General features: G+C 37.3%; 1 protein-coding gene across 1 annotated transcript; it reads left to right on the top strand.

Moving 5' to 3' along the window:
• Positions 1 to 2,168: 2,168 nt before the first annotated feature.
• Positions 2,169 to 14,170, top strand: NMBR (neuromedin B receptor). Its single transcript, XM_056126274.1, has 3 exons — positions 2,169 to 2,590; positions 11,316 to 11,664; positions 13,624 to 14,170. Exons 1-3 carry the CDS (start codon positions 2,169 to 2,171, stop codon positions 14,023 to 14,025), a joined length of 1,173 nt encoding a protein of 390 aa, XP_055982249.1. The 3' UTR covers positions 14,026 to 14,170.
• The last annotated feature ends 13,224 nt before the right edge of the window (positions 14,171 to 27,394 follow it).

Below are 27,394 nucleotides of genomic sequence, written 5' to 3' on the forward strand. Positions count from 1 at the left end.
GGGAATAAAAGTGCTACTTGCTACTTGGCTAAATTCAAACAAAACCACTTTTGAGAAGTTTATATTAGAGTCAGGTGAATTAGCTTGAGAAGATATTCTTTCTTATTTAAAACATTGCATCAGTTGTATTTTCAGTACATACCCAGGTTTGATTCCTCCATCCCTCTCGAAGAGACCGGCAAGCTACTGAGAGTATCCTACCCACAAGACAGAGCCTGGCAAGCTCCCTGGGTCATATTCAATATGCCAAAAATTGTAACAAGTCTCACAGTGGAGATGTTACTGGTGCCCGCTCGAACAAATTGATGAACAACGGGACAACAGTGCTACAGTGCTACTTAGGAGTGACATTACTCAGTTATAGGAATGTGCATGATAAGTCCTAAGAGTTTTCAAAAGATGTCAAGATTCTAAAAGAAAATAAAATTTGCAATTCAGTTTGAAAATTTTTCAATTTTCTTTAAACTGGAGCTAGAGTATTGAGGGTAAGGCACTTACCTTGCACATGCTGACCTGGATTCAATTCCCAGCATCACAAATGGTCCCCTGAACACCGCCAGGAGTGTTTCTTTTTTTCTTTTTCTTTTTTTTTTTTGTTTTTGCTTTTTGGGTCATACCCGGCGATGCTCAGGGGTTACTCCTGGCTTTGCACTCAGGAATCACTCCTGGCGGTGCTCAGGGGACCATATGGGATGCTTGGAATCAAACCCGGGTCAACCGCGTGCAAGGCAAATACCCTACCCACTGTGCTATTGCTCTAGCCCCCAGGAGTGTTTCTTGAGTGCAGAGCCAGATGTAGCCCTAAACAAAACAAAGTAGATTTGTCAATTTTTGCTAAACTTGAACATAAACATCATGTTAGAACAAATCCACACCTGCAATAAATCAAATGTGCTCCAGAAGACATTCACTACATTTGTGGAAACATTATTTAAGTGATTTCAATTATTAAAAATAATTAGGAAAAATGTTTCTTAGAAGAAACACATAGACAAGGGTAAACTGACATTTTTCCATTCAGGAAAATCATGAGTACATATCTAAATCTACCTCTCTCCTTCCCTCCCTTTATTTTCCCAATAAACTTCTTTTACTTAAAAAACAGTAGTATACTAGACCTGGAATATTATATGAGAATGAAAAATGCAACAGATGGGTGGACCTCACAGACTGATGTTTGGTGAAAGAGGCTGGACACAAGAGCACAGACAGAACCATTCCATTCATATGATCTTCAAAAGCAAAATAACCTTCCACAGAACAATGCATAAATGAATACTGGTTATTGTAGGGAGTGGTGATAAAATGTTCTGAACAGTAGTTTGGGTTGAGGTGTACCCTTATGGATCGTGTATTTACACATGCTACACTCAACAAAATAAATCTTAAATATCATATGGTCCCTGTAGGATAGTTTACATATTTGGGGTAAGTCAAGTGACTCAGGAGAAGCTCTGGTAGGAAATTCCATTCGTGTACCTCGTCTTTTGTCATTTGTTCTTTTTTCTGGATGCATTGCCACAGGATCAGGGACTTACCAGTTTAGTCCCTAGATCCTTGTATTCCTGAGGGACTTCTCCTGGAAGAGGGGATAACATTGGTGCTGAGAGAGGGAGTGGGGGAGGGAGACCGGGAAGGGAGGAAGGGAGGGAGGGAGGGAAAACTCAGATACTCAGATCCGTTAGTTAGTTGCACACAAGACAGCAGCAACTGTGGAAACTCGCTCAGAGAGGAGCAGGGACAAGAGCCCAGAGCCAGCTACTTCTCTCCTGCCCCCAGTTTTCAGCTGCAGGTCGGTGGGGCTACTTTCCGTCCCGAGAACAGTGGAAGAGATACTTTGATTAATCCTACTGGGAGAGATCTTTAACTGCAAAAGCGCTGTGCAATGTTAGCTCTCTGCAAGAGTGAACCATTGAAGACAGGAACAAAGGGACAACTGCTCTGTCTTGTTGTAGTTGTTGTTGCTGTTGTTGTGTTGTCCTTGTTTTTCAGTGCGCCGTCGGCCGGACAGACCTGGTGATCTGGTAGCGGGCTGTATAGCGCGCTCCCCGCAGTCAACTTGTGGGTGCGCTGGGGGAACAGATCAAGTGTCAATCAAGGGCGCGCGCCGGACTCCTCCGAACGCCGGGATCCAGCAAACTCCAGCAGGCTCCCCGGCAGAAGGGAACATGCCCCCCAAGTCCTTTTCCAACCTCTCCGAGGCTCAGGGCGCGAATCTCAGCGCTCCCGACCCGGGGGCTCAAGCCGAGGACCTCTTGCCTGTCGCCGACGGGACCCCCGCCAAGTTGGTGATCCGCTGCGTGATCCCGTCCCTCTACCTGCTCATCGTCACGGTGGGCTTGCTGGGCAACGTCCTGCTGGTGAAGATCTTCATCACCAACAGCGCCATGAGGAGCGTCCCCAACATCTTCATCTCTAGCCTGGCCGCCGGGGACGTGCTGCTGCTGCTCACCTGCGTGCCGGTGGACGCCTCGCGCTACTTTTTCGATGAGTGGATGTTCGGGAAGGTGGGCTGCAAACTCATCCCCGTCATCCAGCTCACGTCCGTGGGGGTTTCGGTGTTCACGCTCACCGCGCTCAGCGCGGACAGGTAAGGGCACAGGTGCGGCGGCTTGGGGGATGGAGTGGGGTTGGAGGGACCAGCAAAGGATTCCCGGGGGCGTACGTGGAGAAGGGACGGGAAGATGGGGGAGGAGGAAGGGGAGCGAGCTGGAGTCGGAGTGTCAGAGTGAAAGGAGTCCAAAACGACTGAAGTGGGGAGCTTGCAAAAAGAGGAAAAAACGCGAATTTTTAAGCGCGTTACAATTGCATTAGTTTAAAAGTTGTCTTAAAATAACGCACCTGAGTCTACTGCCTCCTCTATACACACCGTGAGAATCTTTAATTGTCCATTTACTTGTAGCCTACGTGTAAAAAAAAAAAAACCTTAGAAGTGATCGTTGCTTATTCAGTAGTTCAACAAGCTGATAGGTAAGAATATCTGTTTTAATATTAGAGGAAAGAGAGAATTTGACCTTTTATTCCAGACAAGGGGAAAGATCATTTACACTTATTAGCTAAATTTTATTTGACAGCAGAAGACAAGATTACAGTTAGAACCGCATGTAGGGTGGTTTCCTGGCATATGGCTCTGGGTTAGATACCTGACACCCCCTACGGTCGCTGACCTCCCCTTCCCACCTCTTTCCTCCAGGGGTAGTTCCTGTGTTCAGTGTCCAGAGCCAGGAGTAAACTTCCTTCAGGCAAATAAGACATTCTTTTACTTTAATACCTCAAGTAATTGGGTTCTCTTCCCTTCCCCTGGCCACCCACCAAACACAAACGTAGGTGCCAAATTTTAGGACTTTAAAGTCGTCAAATGCGTCTTTGATTTCAAGTCTGCCTTTCACATATATTGTGAAGTGTCCATTATACAACCTGTAGCATCAACTAGCTGTACCATCTCCTAGATGAGAATCTTGAAACTCAGGGAATAGATGTCCCCATGGTAGAACTCTGGGAGATAACTTCAAGCCAGGTTTGGTGCCACCCAACCCCCTAAATTATACTGAGAGCATTTAGATGAAGGAGGAAATATCTGGAAGGAATATGCGCAAAAAAGGAAATTAGACTCATTCTAGTAGCCATATTCTAATTACTTTGGGATGAGATGTTGACTTAAGCTACTTAGACAATCAATTTTATTTTGAATGTTAAGGTGGTATTCTAACTTAAGATAGGGTAAATTTAGTAACTTACCTATTAAGTTATTAATGAGAAATCCATCTGAAGTTTCTGCTGTTGGCAATAATATCCTTAACCACTTTGGCATTTAAGAGTCAATGCTTATCTTTACTTGAATAAAAACATTTAGTGGGAAGTTGAGAGCTACTGTCTGTTTTGCTGAGTACTAGTACTATTGACTTTTTACTTTATATAATATTTTCTCTAAAATTATATTCTTAAAATATTAAGTACCTTTTTAAAATAATCGTATTTTGTTTATATGATGCCATTCTTAATATTTTTTAAAATGTCTATTACCTTGATTTTTACCCTTTTCAGTGCCTTTATTAAAATGCCTTTTTATTTCAGTTGCTTTTTTTGTGGCATCCTTTTAATTTGGAAAGTTAAAGACACCTACTTAATGATTAGAATAAAACTTAATGAATGGCTATCAAGTACAATAGTTGAAATTACTATCATTATCCATTCATTAAAAAAATGTTACATTTGTTGCAAGATCCAAGACTTGGATTTATTTCACACCGATTTTCTCATTCTCCTGGAGACACTCAGGTACTTTAACTCCAACCAAGGTCAGAAAAAAAAGCTATTGACTATGAATTTACTGATTTTGAAGGGGCATAAAAGGGAATAAAATATGTCATGCACTTAGTAAGTACAGCATGGATATTCTAATAATAAAGATAAAGGTAGCTGATATTTCTTGAAGCTACTCTTAACTGTGTGTGCTTTTGAAAGAAAAAAGGCTATTGATACCCTGGGTTATCAATGTGTGTTTTAGGATTATAAATCAAGGAACAGGAATCACTGGTAGTGAAATTATACAATATACTTCAATATTTGTTTAAAAATGGTTTGTGAATATTTTGTTTTATTGAGTTTACGCTTCAATTTCATCTAGAACATGGTAATCAGATGTTTTTAACTACTTTATCTCTTCATACCTGGGTCAACAAGATTTGAAAACAAATATCAGATAATTTGTACTTCACACTGTGCTATGTTTTTGTGTGTGTGAGTTTGTTCTTACAACGTATAAAGTAGATCCTATTTTAATTATTGTCATCTTAGGGTAAATAAAAGTTAAAGCTGAAATTCACGAACTTTCTCAAGAACTCAATTCAAAGCTTGTACTCTTCATCATTATATCAAACATCATCTTACTTTCCTAGATGCATTACTTTCTTCTTTATTTAGTGGCAGACTGAAGAGTTAAAAACAATGTACTCAGATGCTGGAGAGATAGTGGAATGGGTTCTGCCCTTGCCTTGCATGCTGCTGGCTGGGTTCAATCCCGGGATCCCATATATGGTCCCTGAGTACCACCAAGAGTGATCCCTGAGCATGGAGCCAGGAGTAACTCCTAAGCAACACTGGGTGTAGCCCCAAAATATAAACAAAAAGCTCCACAAAAAATTTAATTCACTCTAATGTTTAAAAATATAAGATCAAAGGAGAGAAAGAGGGACCTAGATATGGCTCAAGTAATAAAGCATATGCTTTGCTCATGCAAGAGACCTGAGTTTGATCCTAGTCGGGGTCATTGGTAGCCACTGAACTCTGAGCACCTCCAAGAGAGCACTTCATTCAAAAAAGAGCAAACTTTTATGATTGATCACACAAGTCAATTCATGAGCTTAAAGAGAAAAGTGCAAAGGAAAACATTGAATTCAAAATTTAGTAATTGTGGCAGACAGAGTTTAGTCATTGTGTCCACAGTAGATATGGCTCCAAAGCATAGTAAAACCTGCACAAGAGTGGACAGCCTGGTCTAAAATGATGGTAGTGGGCTTTGTTGATTTTCACTCGAATCTCCATGGATTTCTTTTGTTATCCTTTTGAAAATATGCTTCTTTTTGTCCTGGCTTACAATATGTAGGTGATTAAGAGCATATGCATACCCTCTGTTGTCTCACACTTGTAACAGTTTTACTTATGCATATACACACACTTTCTTACTCCCACTCTTGGGACATGTGTAGTGATAGTCCTAAGTGGTGCTTCACTGCTTATGGCTGACATTATAGCCACCCTGACTAAGTGTTGGAGCAGCCGTACTTCTAAACTTAAAATTCAAATATTTTTTAGGGCTGGATTGATAGCACAGCGGGTAGGGCATTTGCCTTGCACATGGCCGACCTGAGTTTGATTCCCAGCATCCCATATGGTCCCCTGAGCACCACCAGGAGGAATAATTTCTGAGTGCAGAGCCAGGAATAACCCCTGTGCATTGCCGGATGTGACCCAAAAAGCAAATCTTTTTATTATTAGAAGTTCATAATTCAAATTCTAATTACTTTTAGAAATGGAATCTTCTTTTATTCTTTATAGGTAAAATTCCTATAAATCCCTAGTATTAATATTAACCTATAATGAGACCTGTTACAGTTACTGGTTTTGGCCTATCGAATTTGGCAAGATGAGTAAGGAGAGGCTGCTAAAATCTAAGGGCTGGGATGAATAGAGACATTACTGGTGCCCACTCAAGTAAATCAATGAACAACGGGATGACAGTGATACAGTGATTAACCTATAATATTTATATAGCTTATTACTTACAAGTGTAGAACTTAAACATCAATCCATATTGTCCTTCTATAGGTGATAGCCACAATTGAGTTACAAATTTATTTTTAAACATCTGTAAAGAAATACAATTAGAATTAATATAATGTTCTCGGGTAATTTTTTTTCTGATGCTACATGGTCAATATTAAAGTCAATGCAAAAATGGTATTGTCCTATCTGATTAAACATAATTAAAGTGTTAACGTTTCATAATTTTACTTTTGTAATATTTAACTTTTTAAACATGTTTCATAATTTTAAACTTTTTATTCATTAGAATTCTCAGATTTAATTGTATATGGAGGTTTTTATGCAGAATCTGGATTTGGGGTGGGGTTTTGTTTGTTTGTTTTATTTACTTTTGTTTTGAGGTCACTCACACTTGATTGTGCTCAGGGCTTACTCCTGGTCCTGTGCTCAGAGGTCTTTTCTGTTGGTGCTCAGGGAACCATATGTGGTGCCGGGAATTGAACCCTGTCTGGTTGTAGGCAAGGCGATGCCCTTGTCACTGCACGATCTTCCCAGCCCCACTATACAGAATCTTGATTTGTCAACATTATTTAGATAAACTTGTGCCAACAAATATTATATTTTTGTTGAATATTTGTGAAAGTATTGAAACAGAATATAGGCCTAAGCTCTAGTACTCCCTAGAACTTCAAAAAGCTTTTTATCCCTCTTTGCCAGTGGGAAGAGGGAATGCCATCATCAAGTTTGCTCATTTCTTAAACCTCCTGAGTGAAGCTAGGTACTGCTGAAATGACTGATGGCTATTCCAGATTCTTACTTCTTTGGTCAATAGCCCTAAATAGCATCTTGTGAAGCATTTTCCTCTCAGTGGGTGAGACAATATGCTCAGAATGTGCTTCTCAACTCTTCTGGAGAGTGTCATCCTTACCCAAGGGAAGAATCTACGTTGTCCCTACAGATAACTCAGAGCTGACTTATTTCTGTGTTCCAAAATAAGGCAGCTTAAAAATAAAACAATATGCAGGAGGAATAACAAAGGGGGGAGCAGGAATATGAAAATAAAATTTGAAGAATATGTGATGACCCATACTTTCATAAAATATGAGTCATACATTTGTCTGAGAGATGTTTATGGCTGCCAACACATAAGAGAAAGTTTGCTTTGCATTTTAAGTGCTCAGTTGTTATTTTCATATAACCAGAGACACAGGATGAATTGCAATCTGCACTTAATTAGTTTTGTGATTTGAATCCTTCTTGTTAAATAAAGGTTGTTATACTTGACTCCAATAAATCAAATCCCTTTCACTCATTAATCTCAAATTCTTTTAATTTATTTTCCTTGCCCTTCTCAGAAGAAATCTTACACAGTGAATTAGAGAGATGCTACATAATCCTTACAACTTCAGAATATCACAATAATTATGTATTGTTTTATAGCTTTTGAGTATTTATTACCCCACTTTAATCTTGAATCTTTGGAACGCACTGTAACTAAGGGGATGCACCAGGCTGCATGTATGGCTTCTGCGGGATAGTCCTATATCTATTATAATTCAATGTTCTAGGTGGAGAAGATTATAAACTACGCATAGTACATGCCCATACGGTAGTGCTTACCTTATTTGCACAATGAAAACGATGATGTCTTCAACTGTGGATCAGAGGAACTTTTAGTAGGATCCTATAACTCTTTTTGGTGGTGAGCAGAGAGATACAAAGATGAGAGGAGATAGTAGTCACAGTTAGTGAGACTATCGGACCCTCAGCCCAGTGACATCCAGAGCTCAGGCAAGTCTTTCTCATTCCATCTTTCATGCTTCTTATTATACTGCCCACTTCTTATTGATAACAAAGGCTTCCTCTGTTGTACTGCACAGACCTTTCTGTGGTGATGCATTTAAATTGGGGCCATCTGCTCTGGCTGGCTGAGTCCTAAAGTCAGTGAAATTTCAACGCTTTCCTCATTATCAAGTTGTCAACAGCAGGACAGTTTCTACTTGTGTTTCCAAACCCAAAATAACCATTTACCCACATATTTCCAATTTCTGAGTGTTGACGAGAGTTGACTGATTTTGTAGAGCCTTGAAATAATTGTAATTACATTTTAATTTTCTCACTCTCTGCAAGTTCTTACTTAAAGTTAGATATCCACGACTCCAGTTATTTATTATAATTATGTAAAAGTTTGTGCTCTGATAAGCAGTGTAGGTGATTCCTTTTGATAAGGGTTGTTCTAACATTTAGTACAATATGATATATACTATGTTTTTGAATTCATATTCAATTAATATTATTACCTTTGAGTCAGTGTGTAGATTTTGGATAATAATTTATGTAACAATAAAGTTTCAACTCTTTGGAGAACTTTAGCCACATCTGAAAGTACAACCTGGTAATTTAGAATGTTCACTTTTTTCTTACAAAATGATAAAATTGTTCATTGTTGCTTTTGCTGCTTTATTCTTAGGGTTTTTTTCCGAACACTCCTGGTTATGCTCAGGGTACCATAGGCAGTGTCAAGAATTGAACCCAGGGTGACTGTTTGTAAGCCTTACCTGCTGTACTATATCTCTGGTCCCTGTTCATTTTTATGTCCCTGTACAGGCAAGTTTATTTTAAACATTTACACCTTTGTAGCACTTGACTTGATTCATCTATTTGTCTTTAAGTTTTGATATTTTTTCTCTTACAGATTTTCATTAAGAGTAAATTTTAAACTTAACTCACTATAGATTTTTTTATTTGAATTATTTGTGACAGGGTGCAGAAATTATTTGAAAATTAAAATTTTTTATGCTGATTATTTAAGTCTTGAAAAAGAACCACATTGTACAGTAGAGCCAAACAATAAATATCCCAGTCCAATCCAAAACTAGCCAGACTAGGAAAATTCAATCTAGAGATGATTATAGATATTTAATAGGTAATATTAACATGTAGTATTTAGAGATGAAAATAATAATATAAAATTTTGTTCTCTAGTACTGTTGACACTCAGTTTCACTATAAAAAGTATCATTGAATTGAGATGATATAGCACATCATGATAATACAGTATTGAACAGTAGAAAATTGTCCTTGTTTTATCATAATAGAAATTTATTTGTTATGTTATGAACAATTTAAATGACTAAATGAGAATATTAGACATCTAGGCAATAGAAGTAGTATAAGAGCAAAAAAACATCAACAGCTTTAGCAATATTAATCAACAGTGCTGATGGCAGAAATCCACTTCTTAGAAATGTGTAGGTAATGATGTAAAATTCAGCTGGTTGCTTTGTTTTGGGGCCATACTCAGTGATGCTCAGGGCTTACTCCTGGTTCTTAGTTCTGGCCTTGTTCAAAAGACCATATGTAGTGCTAGAGATTGAACCCCAGTCAGACACTGCATGACAATCACTGTACTATTTCTCTGGCCTTTAAAAAATAGTTTTAACTCAGGGATGGGATTTGAGATGAAACAGTGGATTTCTACTTTTCTTAAAAACTTTATATTTGCTTAGTGAAAAATAAAAAAAAGCAGCAACAACAAACCCTCTATTTAGATATGTTGAACGGATACAAAAAATTAAAAAAGAAAAGTTGGTCATTTAAGTTACCAATATAATTTTTCTTTCCATTTCCTAAGAATATGCAATAAAACAGATGTGGAGAAGATAGCACAGACTCAGTGGGTTCTGCTTGTGTAAAATCTGGGAATAATGCATTATTTATTACTTTAATTTGCTGTTACTTGACATTAATTCCTATAACTCTGCTCCATATGGGAAAACCTAGATCAAAATGTGAATTTTCTTTGAGAGTCTAGGACGGATGCCATGCCAGTCAGGAAGAGAAAGAGAAGTTCCCCTAGAAGCCTTAGAATGGTGTCAAGACTGTGAGTTGTTCATCTCATGTGGAAAATTCTCAGGAGACTAACTCAGTAAACTACATGTTACGTAGCACAAACTGTAAAATTTTTAGAGCATTAAACTAATTTCAGTGAAATAAGGAGACATACAGGGTCATCACTGCCAAGTTAGAATTTGATCTTTGCTGGGCTCTATTACAGATATTCTAGATGCTTTTTCCATTTTCAAATTTTGAGGGAGATTCTTTTGATCTCATCTTACAGAAGAAGAAAATAACTGTAAGCAATATTCCAATATCAGAGAGTTGATAACTCAGATTTGTTTGATTAAAATCTTTGACAATATCTAGATAAACTATAATAAGAGAAAAAAATTAAAGACACAAAAATCATTTTAAGCTTGAATACAACTTTGGTTCATTTGAGCTATCAATGCACTACTGAATGCGTGACTGAATTTGTTGTAAAAGACTTGGGTTGTCAAACTCTTGTATCCTGGAAAGTGGATTGTAAACTTTGATTGAGTTAGGTTGGAGGAGAGAGAGGATCTAATGAGGTCTTGACATTTAATATATTTGAACTATAAAGACAGATCACTACTTCATTTTCAATTGGGTTAGGTTTTGTGATTGAATTGTGGAGAAAAATTCAAGTCTATTATTAGTCTCTAGATTTTACTAATGTCCTTAGAAAAATTGTGGGAAATCTCAGGCTCAGGAGCTATAGGAGATGACTAAGGTCAAATGCAATAATGTTGTACCAATTACTGTAGTAAAAAGAAAGTACTTAAATAAAAAATATCCCATAAGTGAAGATACTTGGGAAGGGGGGCTGTATGTATTTGGGGAAATACTTGTGAAAAAGGTTAGCACAAAAATTACAATTTGGAAAACGACAATTTCTAGCATTTTCCTCTCTAGGGACTATTGGAGAGTTGGCAACTTTCTCTTAGCAAGTAAGATTTTGTCCTCTTTCTTTCTTATTTTCTTTCCTTTTCCTTCTTTATTCCTCTTCCTTCCTTCCTTCCTTCCTTCCTTCCTTCCTTCCTTCCTTCCTTCCTTCCTTCCTTCCTTCTTTCCTCCTTCCCTCCCTCCCTCCCTCCTTCCTTCCTTCCTTCCTTCCTTCCTACCCTCCTTCCCTCCTTCCCTCCTTCTTACTTTTTTAAGAGAATAATTAGAAACTTTTTTTTTTACAGATACAGAGCCATTGTAAACCCCATGGATATCCAGAAATCAGGGGCGGTGCTGTGGACCTGTGTGAAGGCAGTGGGCATCTGGGTAGTCTCTGTGCTGTTGGCAGTTCCTGAAGCCGTGTTTTCAGAAGTGGCTCGCATTGGCAGTTTGGAAAACGGCAGCTTCACAGCATGCATACCCTACCCTCAGACAGATGAATTACACCCAAAGATTCATTCAGTGCTCATCTTCTTGGTCTATTTTATCATACCACTTACTATCATTAGCATTTATTATTATCATATTGCCAAGACCTTAATTAAAAGTGCACATAATCTTCCTGGAGAATATAATGAGCATACCAAGAAACAGGTAAGCTTGTAGGTGTATATGTCTGGGGCTATAAGATCAGATGTAGTAACTGCAATTTTGCATTCTAGTTTCTGGGAATCTCAGGGCCAGACATGATTGCAACAGAGTCTCAAGTGTAACCTGTGTCTTCCAAATGGGAAAATTCTTCCAAATGATTCTTTAGATATAGTGACGTCAGAAATGTTTTTTCTCCTATGTGAAAGCAACCAAAATTGAGTCACAGATTAGTAAAATATTTTAGCATGCAGTGTGAACTAAGAAATCGGACACTTTTTGCAATAGAAGAATTTAGAAAAGGTCTTTTCATATAGGATTATGTCTATTAATAATTCAGTATCAGAGATGCACAACTACTTTAACTGTTTAAAAAAACCAAGAATCAGATAATTGTTAGATAAATTAATACTTTTTTAGTGACATATCTGGCATCATTGAAATGTAGCATACAGATTAGAAGCTCACTATAATTTCTTCTTTTGTACAGTTCAGAGTCCTGTTTGTATTTTCAAGTTTGGGTTACTGAGTTTTCTTCGTTTCTATACCTATGTTCTTCTTAGCTTTCCCACTTTCAGTTTTAAAAGGGTAACTTTGGCTCGGCCTTATTTCTGCAAAGTACTTTGCTGGGGAGGCTCAATAAACTCTGGTGATGACTCGACTTCTGCTCAAAAGTAATCTTGATACTGCAAGTCTGAACAGTGAAATCTCCCAATATAGATTTTGAGGAAATTTTTTTTTTCTTTTTGGGTCACATGCGGCAATGCACAGGGGTTACTCATGCACTCAGGAATTACCCCTGGCGGTGCCTGGGGGGACCATATGGGATACTGGGAATCGAACCCGGGTTGTCCACGTGCAAGGCAAACGCCCTACCCGCTGTGCTATAGCTCCAGCCCCTTGAAGAAATTCTTGCATCCATGTTCTACCTGCTTGGGTGGACATAAATTGATAGTAAAACTTCATGTGTGATCAGCTAATATTACTGGATTGCCTAATTTATGCCACTGGGATCTATATGGAGTGCCACATTTGGCTTCTTCTAAACTAAATCTATTCTAGTTTACCATTAGATTCTTTCTCCAATCTCTACTTCTATTCCTGAAGTCAGATAGGTTTTATTCCTCTATAATTCCAGTTTTCACTACATTACTCTATTTTACTAATACTTTTGACTGAGAAATTATCAGGTACTATTGTTTTCACAATTTTACATTGAGACAAATTAGATAAACATGAACTCAATCTTGAACTCTAGGTATTAGAAAATGACTCTAAACAAAAAGATTAATGGTCACTTTTGAACTTTGTTTTCTATATTACTTAGATTTTACTATATTTTAAAATTTATGTGTACAAAATATATGGAAGAAAAGAAACTATATTTTAAAGGTGACAGTATAATAATCTTTAAAGGATTGATATTTTATGTCAGATTTATATGACATTATATTATAGCTATGAATCATGTGAGTCAAGAATTTAGATTCTTCCTGTAATAGAGTAATGCTAATAAAAAATCATTCTCTGTTTCAATAGCTCCATTTTTCATATTTATAATACCACAATTTAAATAAAATCTAAGCATGAATCTATTCCATGGTTCATCAATTCAGAGTATTTCAATATAAACAGAAGTGATTTATATTTATAATGAACATAAGACTTTAAACAAAAGAAAAATAGTTAACAGAAGTTTCCAAGATCATATCTTTAACATAATGGCAAAACTACTTAAAAATAATTCATCATCTAGTCATAAATATACTGTCAAATATATTAAATTAAAATAGTTTGATGACTAAAACAGGCTTCACCAAACTGCTTAAGTCATTACTTCCATAAGGAGACTAGTCTTTTTTGATTTTGGATGCATTTGCATTTTCTGTAACACTGTTAGAAATTTTGTATGTGACTGTTTTCCTTTTCATTTTAATCAAAGGAGCTCTGCCCTTCTATTTACAGATGGAAACACGGAAACGTTTGGCTAAAATCGTGCTGGTCTTTGTGGGATGCTTTGTCTTCTGTTGGTTTCCAAATCACATCCTCTACCTGTACAGATCTTTCAACTATAGAGAGATTGATTCATCCCTAGGCCATATGATTGTCACATTAGTTGCCAGGGTTCTGAGCTTTTGCAATTCTTGTGTCAATCCATTTGCTCTTTATCTACTCAGCGAAAGCTTCAGGAGGCATTTCAACAGCCAACTTTGTTGTGGAAGGAAGTCATTTCAAGAAAGATCAACTAGCTACTTACTCAGCACCTCTGCAGTTCGCATGACATCTCTGAAAAGCAACACTAAAAATGTGGTGACCAATTCTGTCTTACTAAATGGGCACAGTATGAAGCAGGAAATGGCGTTGTGATTTTGACCGTTCGACTTAATATCTGGAAAGAACTTTCTATTTTAAATCTATTGAGCAGAGCAGAATTAAACTGTTTTCTCATTCTGATTATCATTATTCAACTAACTAATTCACGAAAGGATTCTGTGATTGATTCAGAAAGGGCAAATCAAACGTATTTGATAAATTTTTCTTTGAATAAGATTTTAAATTACATTAAAATATATTTATTGTTCATACTAACATGTTAAAAAAATTCTTTATGTATATATATCCAAATTGCTTCAAGTTTTAAATTGTTGCTAGAGACCGCTCTGATATATTTATCTTAAATTTATTTTATCTTGATGCATGAAATAAATTCCTGTGGTAAGACAACCCAACAAGGGTATGAGCCAAACCTCTAGAGTTTGATATACAAGTCTTTTTTTCTTAGTGAATTTTATTTATAACTAGTGAATGTATGTATCTCTATGTTTGAATAAAATGTTAGAAAATTCAAAAACTTGGAACTTAACGAGAAGTGAATAATAATTATTATGATTCTTTATGTCATTTTTCATAATGTATAGCAATAGCCTATACATGAAGCTTCTACTTGTAAAATTAACAATAAGATAGTATTTGTATTATAAGTGGCAATGTAGGTGTTATGTGATTATGGCTACATTCTGCATGTAATATGTATGTCATATGCCCCAAATTGTAAACCTATGATTAAAAAATTTGCTTGGTGATTTTTGTATGCATTACTAAATCCTTGAATATTTGTATAACTTTATAGACAGAAGGTTTGTGTATGTTTAGTGAATTCAAGCATTTGTTTTCTTGCACCAGTTACCTGGGAAGTACACATGATTTGCATTGTTCTCATGATTTTCTATGAATCCGAGTCTTGATATTTTGCCCCAAAAGGAAGAGGCTATCTTAATTAAATTCCAAAAGCTACCTTTTAAGTGTGTATTAATAAGACATTGAACTAAATATATATTTCATATGTTTTCCTTTTCCAAATATGGTGACCACAAAATTGTGTATTAAATTCTTAAAATGGTAGGCCCACACTGTTTGATAAATGAAAATATCAATAGTATATTGCCTGCCCCGGTGCCTGGCTGTCCTCGCCGGGGCCCCTTGGAGGGGAGCTGGTTGAGTTTCCCTCCCTGCCCCGACCACGGCTCCGGCAGCTGAAGACCTCCAGAACCAGCCACCACCATGCTGAGACCACTCTCCACACACATGAAAGTACCGGCAGAGGAACAAAGGCATGCGGGTCCCGGGGCTGAGATCTCCAAGTCTGCTCGGATCAGGGCTGAGCATCCTCCACCCAGATCCTCCATATTCCAGTAGGCAGGTGTCACACCCACCAACAGGCCCCCTGGTGCCGTGTAATCCCATCAACGGCCATGACCCAGAGACTATAAAACCCAGCTCCCAGAAACGACATCTTCTTATCTCATTCTTACTTTGGACAAACTGGCAGGCTACTGAATGTAACCTGCCCACATGGCAGAGTTTGGCAAACTCCCTGTGGCGTACCCAATATGCCAAATACCAGTAACAATGATGGGTCTCATTCTCCTAACCCTGAAAGAGCCTTGAATATGGCACTTTTTAAAAAATTTCAGGGCTAGGATGAAGGAGACATTACCAGGGCCTGCTCGAGGCAATCGACAAACAACAGTATATAGCTATGGCAAAAATAAACACAAATAACTTGTCTCCAATAATTGATATAAGTAATGATAATAAACTCTAATTGAGCAGATTTAATGTTCTAGACATAATCTTAGAGTTTGATTTTAGGTATTTTACAAAAGCTTATGTATGAAAATCTCGAGAACAGTGGGCCTCAGGTAAGAGTCTCTGTTCATCCAGTATGACAATAGTTGGGAAATAATCACTCTGGACAAGAACTGGAGTGCTCAAAGCAGGTAAAGGGATAAATATAATAACCTTTTAGCATCTGTATTGCAAACCATAATATCCAATATGAGAGTGAGAAAGAGAGAGAGGGGGCCGTGCAGGCTGGGGTGGTGGTGGTGGGGTTAGGGGGCGATGGGTGGGAAACGGAGGAAATTACACTGATGGAGGGATGGGTGTTGCAACATTGTATGACTGAAACCCAATCATCAACAGCTTGTTAGTGCTTGATCTCATGGTGATTCAATGAAAAAGAAAAGAAAAAGGAAAAGAAAAAGGAAAAGAAAGAGGAAAAGAAAAAGGAAAAGAAAAAGAAAAAGAATCCCTTTTTAGTACAAAATCTTCCCCTTGTTGATGTCAAGTTAAAAGTAGAAATAGATATATAAAAGATTATGAAATATATATGTATGCATCTTATAAAATGTTGACTTATATCAATAATACTATTTTGATTTTTATTTGATTTGACTGTTAGAATGTATTTTAAATATTCACATTATTATGCCTGTGTTGATAGCACAGCAGCAGGGTGTTTGCCTTGCATGCAGCCAACATGGCTGACCCAAGTTCGATTCCTCCGCCCCTCTTGGAGAGCCCGGCAAGCTACTGAGAGTATCTCGTTCGCACGGCAGAGCCTGGCAAGCTACCCATGATGTATTCGATATGCCAAACACAGTAACAACAAATTCTCCAATGCAGACGTTACTGGGCCGCTCGAGCAAATAGATGAACAACAGGAGGACAGTGACAGTGACAGTGACATTATTATACAGAACTGTGAATTAGGTCATGAATTTTGAACAAGTGAAGTTTTTTCATTTACTAAGAATTCATTGCCAGCTTCATTAAACACAAAAGAAACATTTTTATTAAATTTCCGTGAAATGAAATGTTAACAAGTCTTCTAGAAAATAGAATATCTATATTTCAACTTAAAATGTATAAATATTTTTCAGACTTTCAAAACAAAGGGTTGGAGTAAGAAGGAAATACTATCAATTTTGGTGTTGAAACCGACTTTTGTAAAGTTATAAAAGAGTAAGTGTATGAACATTTAAAGCAAATGTGTTTCTATCTCTATCTTTAATAACTATTGAAGAAGACATTATTATTCATACACTGTGGTTAGAGTATTTTAAACCACTTTGTTTTCTAATTTTTTTGCCAAGCTATTACAACTTTTATGTGTTTATATATGTTGTAGCATATCAAAATTTTTGTTTTGTTTAGTTTTGTTTTATTAGTGAAACACCATGAGGTACAGTTGTAGACTTACAAGTTGTTGTGCTTGGGTTTCAGTTATACAATGATCGAGTACCCATTCATACCAAAATTTTAAGAAGGAAAATTGTTAAAATACAGAAGCAATTCTTAATCTGTGGTGAATGACTTATATTTATAGTGTATAGAAAATATAACCAAGATTTTATTTCTGAGAACTAACTGTCTTCTTGGGCATAAGCAGAAAATAATTATCATATTAGAATAAACAAATAAATAAAATATCTAAGGGCTTTACAGAATATTACACAATATTTAATGGTATTGAATTTAGTGTGAATTCCATTTCCTTTAACTGAAATGGAAAATCTATGATCATTAGAGATATTGAGGTTTATAATTTGAAAGGTATTTGAATTTTCAAATTGTCATTTTTATATGTTGCCAAATTTAATTATGCACCATGAGTTTAGGCTTAAAATTTCAATACCCCCTGTCACTGCCACTGTCCTCCCGTTGTTCATCAATTTGCTCGAGCGGGCCCAGTAACATTATAAGACTTATTACTGTGTTTGGCATATCAAATACATCACGGGTAGCTTGCCAGGCTCTGCTGTGTGGTGAGATACTCTCGGTAGCTTCCTAGGCTCTCAGAGAGGGGCGGAGGAATCAAAAGCGGAGGAATTGAACTTGGGTCGGCCCAGTTGGCTGCATGCAAGGCAAACACCCTACCCGTTGTGCTATTGCTCCAACTCCCAATACCCCCTAAGTGTTTACAATCTATTTGCTTCAAGTATAAGGTATTATATCACATTTTAAGTTTGTTTTATTTTTATGTCAGATTCTTAAGTTCAAAATTATTACCACTAAGAAGTATGAGGCAGAGTCTCCTGCCCCCATGCCTGGCTGTCCTCACTGGGGCTCCTTGGAGGGGGGCGGGTTGAGTTTCCCTCCCCGCCCCGAGCAGAGCCCCGGCAGCTGAAGACCTCCAGAACCAGCCACAGCAATGCTGAGACAACTCTCCACATGTCAGGACAAGCCTCATGCACGAAGGAACCGTCAGAGGAACCCAGGCATGCAGGTCCCGGGGTTGAGATCTCCAAGCCTGCTTGGATCGGGACTGGGCCTTCTCCACCCAGATTCCCATCTTCCAGTAGGTAGGCATTACACCCAATAGTTGCCACTGGCACCAGGTGGTCCCATCAACGGCCAAGACCCAGAGACTATAAAACCCAGCTCCCAGAAACCCGGATATCTTATTATCTAGTTTTTACTCCAGAGAATCCAGCAGGCTACCGAAAATATCCTGCCCGCAAAGCAGATCTGGCAAACTTCCCGTGTTGTACTCAATATGCCAAATACCAGTAACAATGATGGGTCTCATTCTCCTAACCCTGAAAGAGCATTGAATATGGCTCTTTTAAAATCTCAGGGCTAGGAAGGAGACGTTACTGGTGCCTGCTTGAGGCAATCGACGAACAACAGGATGATCGTGATCGTGATCAAAGAAGTATGAATCATATTTTAACCACTCGCATGTAGTTTTTTAAATGTGTATATATATGTAAAAGAAAGTGAAATATGTAAACAAGGTTCTATAAGAACAGAAATGTGAGAGAAAAAAATCACAAATCAATTTAATATGACCTTATTTTTCTGCATTAAATTTATTCATTCAAAATGCATGGATGTCAGAAAAGTTTTTCCATGGTAAATGATGAATAGTAATCACCGAATTACATAGCATCCTGTAGATATTTAATAAAATTCAATGGGAAGTTGAATTTAGTGTGTACCTTTATTTTTTAAAACTTGCATCTGAGGGCTGAAGAGATAGTACAGTGGTTAGCACACCTGCCTTGTGCTGTGTGTGCATCCAGGTTCTATCCATGGCATCATATGTGGTCCCTGAATCCCATCAGGAGTATTTCTTGAGTGCAAAGCCAAGAGCCATTCCTCAGCAACATGAGGCTTGGCTCTCCCCACAATAAAAAGAAAAACCAAATCAAAATAAAAATGTATATTTTATCCAAGTAGTGAACTACCAAGAGCAGTGCTATTTTGCTTGCGTGTTTAGTCAAACAAATGTCTTGGAACTAATGAGGTCCATATAAAAGTGCATGTTGGATTCAGGTGTGCTTGATCTGCCAGCCTTAATTTTGTATTTCAGACTAAGGTCTAATAAGCTGTCTAGAATATTTAACAACTGGGGCTTGTTTCTTATCCCTGTACAGTTTGCCAAGGAACATATTAATGAAATGCATGACTGTTCAAATAAAATAATGTGGCACAACTCACTGCACAGGAGACAAGAATATATTTACCTCAGGATAATTTATCATTAGTTAATGAAATTAAAAATACAAAATAAAGAAGTATGTTTGAATAACTGACCCTAGCTTTAGAATATGATGGTATTTTAAAAAATAAATAATATATTACTACACACTCATGCTCAAAGTAGTTTAACTACAATAACTAAAATTATAATCAATAACCAAGAAAAATCCAAGAACATATACTGATACATGAATAAGATGATGTGGTATATACAAGCATTACATATGTATCACAATCATGAGCACGATCATCCTGTTGTTCATCAATTGCCTTGAGCAGGCATCAGTAACATCTCCTTCTTCCCAGCCCTGAGATTTTAAAAGAGCCATATTCAATGCTCTTTCAGGGTTAGGAGAATGAGACCCATCATTGTTACTAGTAATTGGCATATTGAGTACAACACGGGAAGTTTGCCGGACTCTGACATGCCGGCAGGATACTTTCAGTAGCCTGCTGGGTTCTTCAAAGGAAAATAGGGAACTGGGTTTTATAGTCTCTGCATCTTGGCCGTTGATGGAACCAACCTGGATCTGGTGGCAGCTGGTGGGTGTGACACCTACCTACTGAAAGATACATATATACTCATCATTAGTAAAAAAAGAATGCATATCTGCAATATGCTTCAATATGAGTTAACCTTATCAATTGGGCTCAGTGAAATAAATCACTTACTAAAAGATAGATACTCTATAATTTCATTTACATGAGGTACTTAGAACATGAAATTATGAAGAGAAAAGTAACAGCAAGGCTTGAGAAAAATGGGGAGTTGTGGTTTAATGAATCTAGAGTTTCAGTTTTGCAAGATGAAAGAAATTATGAGAATAAATGCTGATTATGACTGCACAAAGTGTATGCATTTAATACGTTTGAATTGTGCACTTAGATGGTTAAGATGGTAAGTTTGTGTAATTTGCCATCTTATTATAATAAATGAGTGCCCCAAATTTAAACAACAAATAGATATATTACTTAATAAAACTACTTAATAAAACTAGGATGGAATAATTACTTATTTGAAGACAAAAATTATAAAATTTTGAAGTTAAAATTTATAACCTTCCTATGACACTACCTTGATGTCAAATAGACATCTATTTAAATGATCTTGCATTGTAATATTTCCTTAACTACTAGTAGTTATTGAAATCACTGAAAACATTGGTAGCACTGCATATACAATTTTAAAATAAAATTTATTGATTTATTGTTGGTTTATAGTACTTTATTAATTCATTCAAAATCTAAATATTATTCTATAATTATTATGGAATTCTCCAGTGTTGAAAGCAGAATGATGTGATTGATGCCTTTTTGTCTCGGTCAGACCAATGATGTTGTACTTGATCTTTCTCGCTAGTAACATCAGGTCCTTGATGGATGCATCCGATGCCAGTGTATGTGCATTGAAAGTATAGACAGTCATTTTTGTCCTTCTTTGTTTTGGCAGCCTAGTTCAGCCATGAGATTTTATCAGCCTCTCCTTCCTCATTCTTCTTAATGCTGCCATATTGGTGGCTCTTTCAGGGTCAGGAGAATGAGACCCATTGTATGTACTGTTCTTGGCATATTGAATATGCCATGGTTAGCTTGCCAGGCTCTGCCATGTGGGCCAGATATTCTTGGTATCTTGCCAGGCTCTCCAAGAAGAATAGAGGCTTTTACAGTGGTCTCTAATCGGCGTTGCAGGTGTTCCCATGGTTAAAACCATACTTGAACCCTATCAAATATGGTGCAGTAATCTTGTATTAAATGTCTTATGATGTGTATTAAGTGTCTTATGAAGTGGCTGCGCAGTCTGAAAAGCGTCCTGGCTGGCGGCTGGGTGGTGGAGGCAGTGGAGGTCTGCCGATGAGGTATTTATCTGATACCAATAGGGTGGGTGTTCTGTGGGAATCCCTGTGTCGCTGGAGGGTGGTGGAAGCAGACAGGGCAGGGTAGGGTAGGGATTCTGGTTTTGATACCTTGGTCACCAGAGATTAGTGGGAGCAGGCAGAGGATCTCTGTTCCCGGGTCCCTTGAGCCTGGAGTCCAAGGTCACAGAGTTCCGCTTACCTGGTTCCATGGAGCTTCATTGGTGTGTGAGTCTTGGCCCGAGCATGAGGATAGCATTCTATAGCGAGGCGGTGGCTGGGTAGTGGAGAAACTGTTCCTCGGAACATGAGACAATGAGACAAAAGAGACGTCGGTGGTGTCGGTGTTCTTGTCAACACAAAATTGGCCTTGAGCATTGATTCATTCGAACACCTAACAACCCAAATTGGATGATTACTCTTGAATAGATGTGGCCCACTGCCAGCAGTTTCTATCTTCATTGTCTAAGCACCAACATCCATTGATGATGAAGGAGAAATTGAGAAGTTCTACATGGAGCTGGAGAAGTTCTATAAAGAAGACCACACCTTCTACAAGATCATTGTCGGTGATTTTAATGCCAAGATAGGACAAAAAAGATCAGCTGAAGAACTCTACATTGGGACCCATGGCCTAGAATGGAATAAACAGGGTGAGAGACTGTCTGAGTTCATCATGTCAACCAAGACCAGCATGGTAACTCACAATTCCAGAAGGCCGAATCTAAACATTGGACATGTGAGTCTCTCTGTGGACGGTTCCAAAATGAAATTGACCACATCATATTCAATCGATGGTTTTGCCTGACTGATGTCGCTGTTGTACCAAAATTCCAAATGGGATCGTACTACCATCTTCTTCGTGCAAAATTCTACTTCACGGAACGGGGAGAAAGAGCTGCAAAGTTTAAGAAGAGAACTCCTAGAACAACCACCAATTGGAAGCTCTTTGGTACAATTGCGGCAAAATGGGAAGATGTCATCACTGACAACATTAAAGAGGAATATAATATGACTGCTTCAGCACCTCCATGATTGTGCGAAGAATGCCAAGAGAGAGATAGTCATAAAAAGACGACTGTTTTTGAAAACTCTCGAGCTCATTTGCCAATGTGGCTTGGTGCAAGCCTCAGGCAACCGCAAGCGAACATCCTAGCTTGCAAAGCAGTGCAGAGAAGCAATAAAGAAGACCTCAAAGAGAGAAGAGCAGCAGTGTTTGTGGATGCGGCAGAAGCCGGGAAAAGCATTCATAATGCCCGCCTGTCCTTCGCCAACTACAAGACCAAGATGAATGCCCTCCTACGTGCTGATGGATCTATCACATCTTCCAGAAGGGCAATGGAGAAGATTATCCATGACTTCTACTCAGACCTCTTCGATAACCACGTCCACCTGCCCACATATACCAAATTCCACAGGATAGATATGTTGTTCTCAATATTCTTGCTTCCAAAATCTGACACGCCATTTCGTCAGTAAAGAAGCAAATAGCATCCGACCCAGACAAGGTCAGACTCGAACACCTGAAGAACCTGCCATCAGTACTCATCAATACAGTGGCTTGGCTCTTCACTGGTTTGATTCCAGCATCCCATATGGTCCCCTGACAGGGGTAATTCCTGAGTGCAGAGCCAGGAGTAATCCCTGTGCATCGCTGGTGTGACCCCAAAAGCAATATATATATATATATTTCAAATTTAATTAAATTTACTTTTTTATCTTTAAATATAAAGATTCTTCTTGAAGAAATAATGTGATTTTTGAAATTCACAGATTTTGAAAACAAAAACTCAAAACGTATTGAGAATTTTCAATATTTTGAAGTTTACAAGTTATTAAGTTTACAAATGACGAAGTTTACAAAAATTAATTTAAGTGAAAATCAGCCTGTTTCAGAATTATCTAGGACATTAGTGTAATTTTTCAAATCATATTTGGCCACTTGGATTTCTAAGGCGCTTATTAGATTGTTTTACCTTTTAAAATTTGAGCCTTTGACCCAAAGAATGAAGCTTTACTTGTCTTTTTTTTTCCATGTGTGTTTTGGTGATGGTAGGAGGATGCCAATTTGAAGGAGTCATCTGAATAAGTAATTCTGTAAATAATAATCAAATCTATATACTGTATAATGTCAGAATTTTTCAGCTTCACTGGTTAGAAAGTGTCTTCTTCTAATATTAGTATCATGGTATCATTTAGATAAATAAGTGCCATGAATAAGAGACTATTGTAATTTTCTCTAAACTTTCAAGTTATTTGGTGACATTGTAGGAATGTTAAGATTTGGGGAATTAATACCATTTGACATATTATGGTTGCTATTTGAACTTAATTTCATTGAATTTTGGTGTTGAGCATTACTCAGGACTTACTCTTGGTGTGCTTATGAAGCCTTATGAGGTGCTGGAGATTGAGGTGGGGTTGGCTGCATACACGGCAGATCCTAAACCTGCTTTACTATCTCTGTAGACCCCAACTTTGTTCCATTTTAAACAAATAATAAATTTAATTCAAGTTAAATTAGAATTACTCCTAGCATAAGATTTCCCACCTTTAATAGTAGAATCTATGGCATTATTAAATAAATATTCTTGAATTTATTTTAATGATATGCCTGTCAATGTTCACTTACAATCAGTGAAAGGTCAGTGAATAAGGTTATTCTTTTTAGAACTTATCTGAATAATTTTTCTTATTTATTGAATTAATAGAAGTTTCTTAATGTACCATGAATGAATTTTGTCATGTAATGATGTTCATTAAACTCAATTTTAGGGGGTCATTATCTGAGATAAACATACACAAAAGAGAATATATAAAATTTGTTGGCATTTATCAACAAAAGAACGCTATGCCAGAAAGTTGAAATCTATAAGCGTGACAGAGAAATGGATAAAATTGATATTGCTCTTTTAGACAATATTTTGCTGAGGTAAGCTCAGATTTCATTTCAAATTTTAGTATGTAAGCAGTATCTTCTTTTTAGCAGTTTGTTGGTTGATGCGGCACAATGTTTGTTGACATTATGAATTAGTTTCATAGTTTCCTCTTGCTGTAATTGTCTTCTATAATGATTAAAACTGCTGTTAGGGAAAATTTGTCTAGTACATATTTTTAGAACTGTATTACAAGGTTTAATGAACACTAGTGTTTGTACTCTCAATCTCCCCTAAAAGACAGCAAAATTGGTGAAATATGGAAGAACTATCTTTAGCTCAAAGTTGCATAAGGCAATAAACACAACAAGGTGAGAGGCAGTATTTTTCTTTATCATAATTGAAATGCTCTTTATGATAGCATTTAGGTATCTGAAAAGGAGTCCTCTGAATAAAAAAATTGTCAGTAGAGTCCATTGTTCATTTTTAATGCAATCCTTTATGAAGAGTTCAGAAAATGTAAAGCACAATCCTCTGTCATGATAGCCAATAAATTATTGTATCAATTATCTCACTCTTGTGAAGTGAATCAAGGGATAATATTTACTGTTTTCCTTTATAGTGAGAACTTTGATGAGTAATTTAGGATTTACCTGGTAGTGTGGGTCTGAAATAAAAGTGACGGTCAAAAGTGGTGCATTGAGAGAAGGGGACCTGATGGAAGCTGACTCCTTCAACCATCACCAAGATAGCAGTGAAAGGAATGAAGCCTCTCTGGTATAGTGGGTATCTATAGGGTTAAATACAGAAATCCCAAAGTATGTTAAATATGTTCTAATGTCCTGTGCTGAGTAATTCTTTGTGAGTCAGGCAAGGACTATTTCAATGAAAGTCGAGTAAAATAAAAGAGAAGAAACAAAAAGGGATTGTTGAGTCACTAAAGGATTGTTTTCAAGGCTTATTACTCTTATGATTCAAGGCCATAGATGCTAGGCAGGTCTTGAAGAGTGTAGTAGCTCTGGTCGGGACCTGCAAATCCCAGTATTTGTGTGAGATATTTCAAAGTCATCCCAAGGTCTGCAATTGCTCCATCATTTCCAAATTGATCTCTCTGACTACATTTAATTAATGCCTTCATTTACACAATGAAACCACACCCGTATCATCCTTAACTCTTCTTTCTCTAACCCCTTCACATTCAATCTATCAATAAGACCTGTTTATTTCCAAAACATAACTGAAGTCACTGTCTCTCCCTTTGTATAATTGCTACAAGCTCTCAGCAATCATTCTCTTTGACTTAAATTAATATGTTAGACTCTTAAATAATTTTGCTCTTTTAACTCTGGGACCAAATTAAATATACATTAAATTCATTCTTCACGTTTCAAACAAAAATGTAAATTTTCTTACAAATATGTCATTTTACCCAAAAGTAACAAAAACCTAGAACTGGTCTTTGGAAAGAGCCTTACAGTGAAAGGGAGGATTAATTGTGGGGCTAAAATGAGCAAAAGACACTGAGACAATGATGGAGGGAAGTGGACACTGCAGGAAGGTGTGTGTAGGAATTGTGTTATACATGGAACCCTATTGTCAATAGTATTGTAAACAATGATGCTGAAAATAAAATAAAAATTAACAACCCAAACCAAACCAAAAGAAAAAAAATTACTCTGAATTGCTGCTTCCAAATACACCAACTAAAATAAAACTAGGTCCTTATGTTGTATGATCTGGCTCTATCTTTTCAAATTCTCTTAGCTCAGTGAGCATTAGTTTGCTTCACTAGCCTCTCTTTTGTTTCTCTAGAACATAGGCAGTTTCCCACTTTGCTATCCCTGTATGTATCTTTTGTCTGGAACTTTCTTTGCTTAGATGGCTAACACTTTCTAGCCTGAGAGGTATCTGCGATCAGAGAACGTATAGTAACCACTCTGCTTATTCTATAACAAGTCCGATTTTTTGAATAATTTTCCTAGAGAATGTACATTTTTTTCTTAGAGAATTCAAGGCAAGAGCCTTATCCTCTGTACTATTTTTACAACTCCTACAATAATTTAATTTAAAACAAGTTTTTCAGGGAACTGGAGATAAGTTACTTGCCTTTGGGGATAAGCCATTTGACTTGTATGCAGCTGACAAGTTTGGTCCATGGCAACGCATCTTGTTCCTTAAGCACTGATGGCAGTTATTTATGAGCACAGAGTCAGGAGCAATCCCAGAACACTGGTGGGTATGGCCTCAAACCAAAAATGAATAGAAAAATAGCACTGTAGCACTGCCCTCCCATTGCTCATTGATTTGCTCGAGTGGGTACCAGTAACGTCTCTCAACAAATTATGATACTTGTTACTGTTTTTGGCATATCAAATACGTCACAGGTAGCTTGCCAGGCTTTGCCATGCAGGTGAAATACTCTCAGTAGCTTGCCAGGCTCTACGAGAGGGGCGGAGTAATCGAACCCAGGCCAACTGCGTGCAAGGCAAATGCCCTACCCACTGTGATATCACTCCAGCTCAGAGAAAAGTATTAAATTTAATTAATAAAGTTTAAGTCACATATTTATAAGGGTAATATTTATGGTGTTGGTATACACAGTTATCACATCTCAACCCATATATGTGGCCTAGATCCCCTACCAGTGTCTGTTTGTTACTTTCAGTCTATCAATTTATTTCCTCTCACTTCTACCTACCTTTTTTGGTGATCCTAATTTGTTATCCAGAGTCAAGGGTTTGCTATTTGATGCTATTTCTTTGGCTTATCCATATGTCAATGATGAATGAGATCATGCTGTACTTTCCTATTCCATCTGACTTATTTAGTCATAGGATGCCCTCCGATACCATCCAAGTTGTAGCCAACTGAAATATTTTATATTTTTTACAGCTGCATAAAATTCTATTGTGTATATAAGCCACACTGTAAAGGCTACTTATCCATTATTGAACATTTGAGTTGTCTCCATATCCTGGTTATTTTGATTGGCATTTTTATCTGCATGAAGATGTTCATCCCTTTTTCCCCAAAACTCTTACTTTTGAAAATAACTGCTTGATTCTGTCTTATGATTCCACACCACAAAGTGATAAAACTGAAACATAATGTCTACTATAATGTAAAATGTACTGAAGTATTGATGAATTGATTTTACAAATAATGCACACAATCCAT

This window comes from Sorex fumeus, unplaced genomic scaffold (genome assembly GCF_029834395.1).
Source record: "Sorex fumeus unplaced genomic scaffold, SorFum_2.1 ptg000061l, whole genome shotgun sequence".
Lineage (NCBI taxonomy): Eukaryota > Metazoa > Chordata > Mammalia > Eulipotyphla > Soricidae > Sorex > Sorex fumeus.

What these genes read in the sequence shown, in the direction of transcription:
- NMBR (XM_056126274.1), top strand. Translation starts at nt 2,169, where the DNA reads ATGCCCCCCAAGTCCTTTTCCAACCTCTCCGAGGCTCAGGGCGCGAAT. An exon ending in ACCGCGCTCAGCGCGGACAG is followed by an intron (nt 2,591 to 11,315) that starts GTAAGGGCACAG and finishes TTTTTTTTACAG; the next exon opens with ATACAGAGCCATTGTAAACC. An exon ending in ATGAGCATACCAAGAAACAG is followed by an intron (nt 11,665 to 13,623) that starts GTAAGCTTGTAG and finishes TTCTATTTACAG; the next exon opens with ATGGAAACACGGAAACGTTT.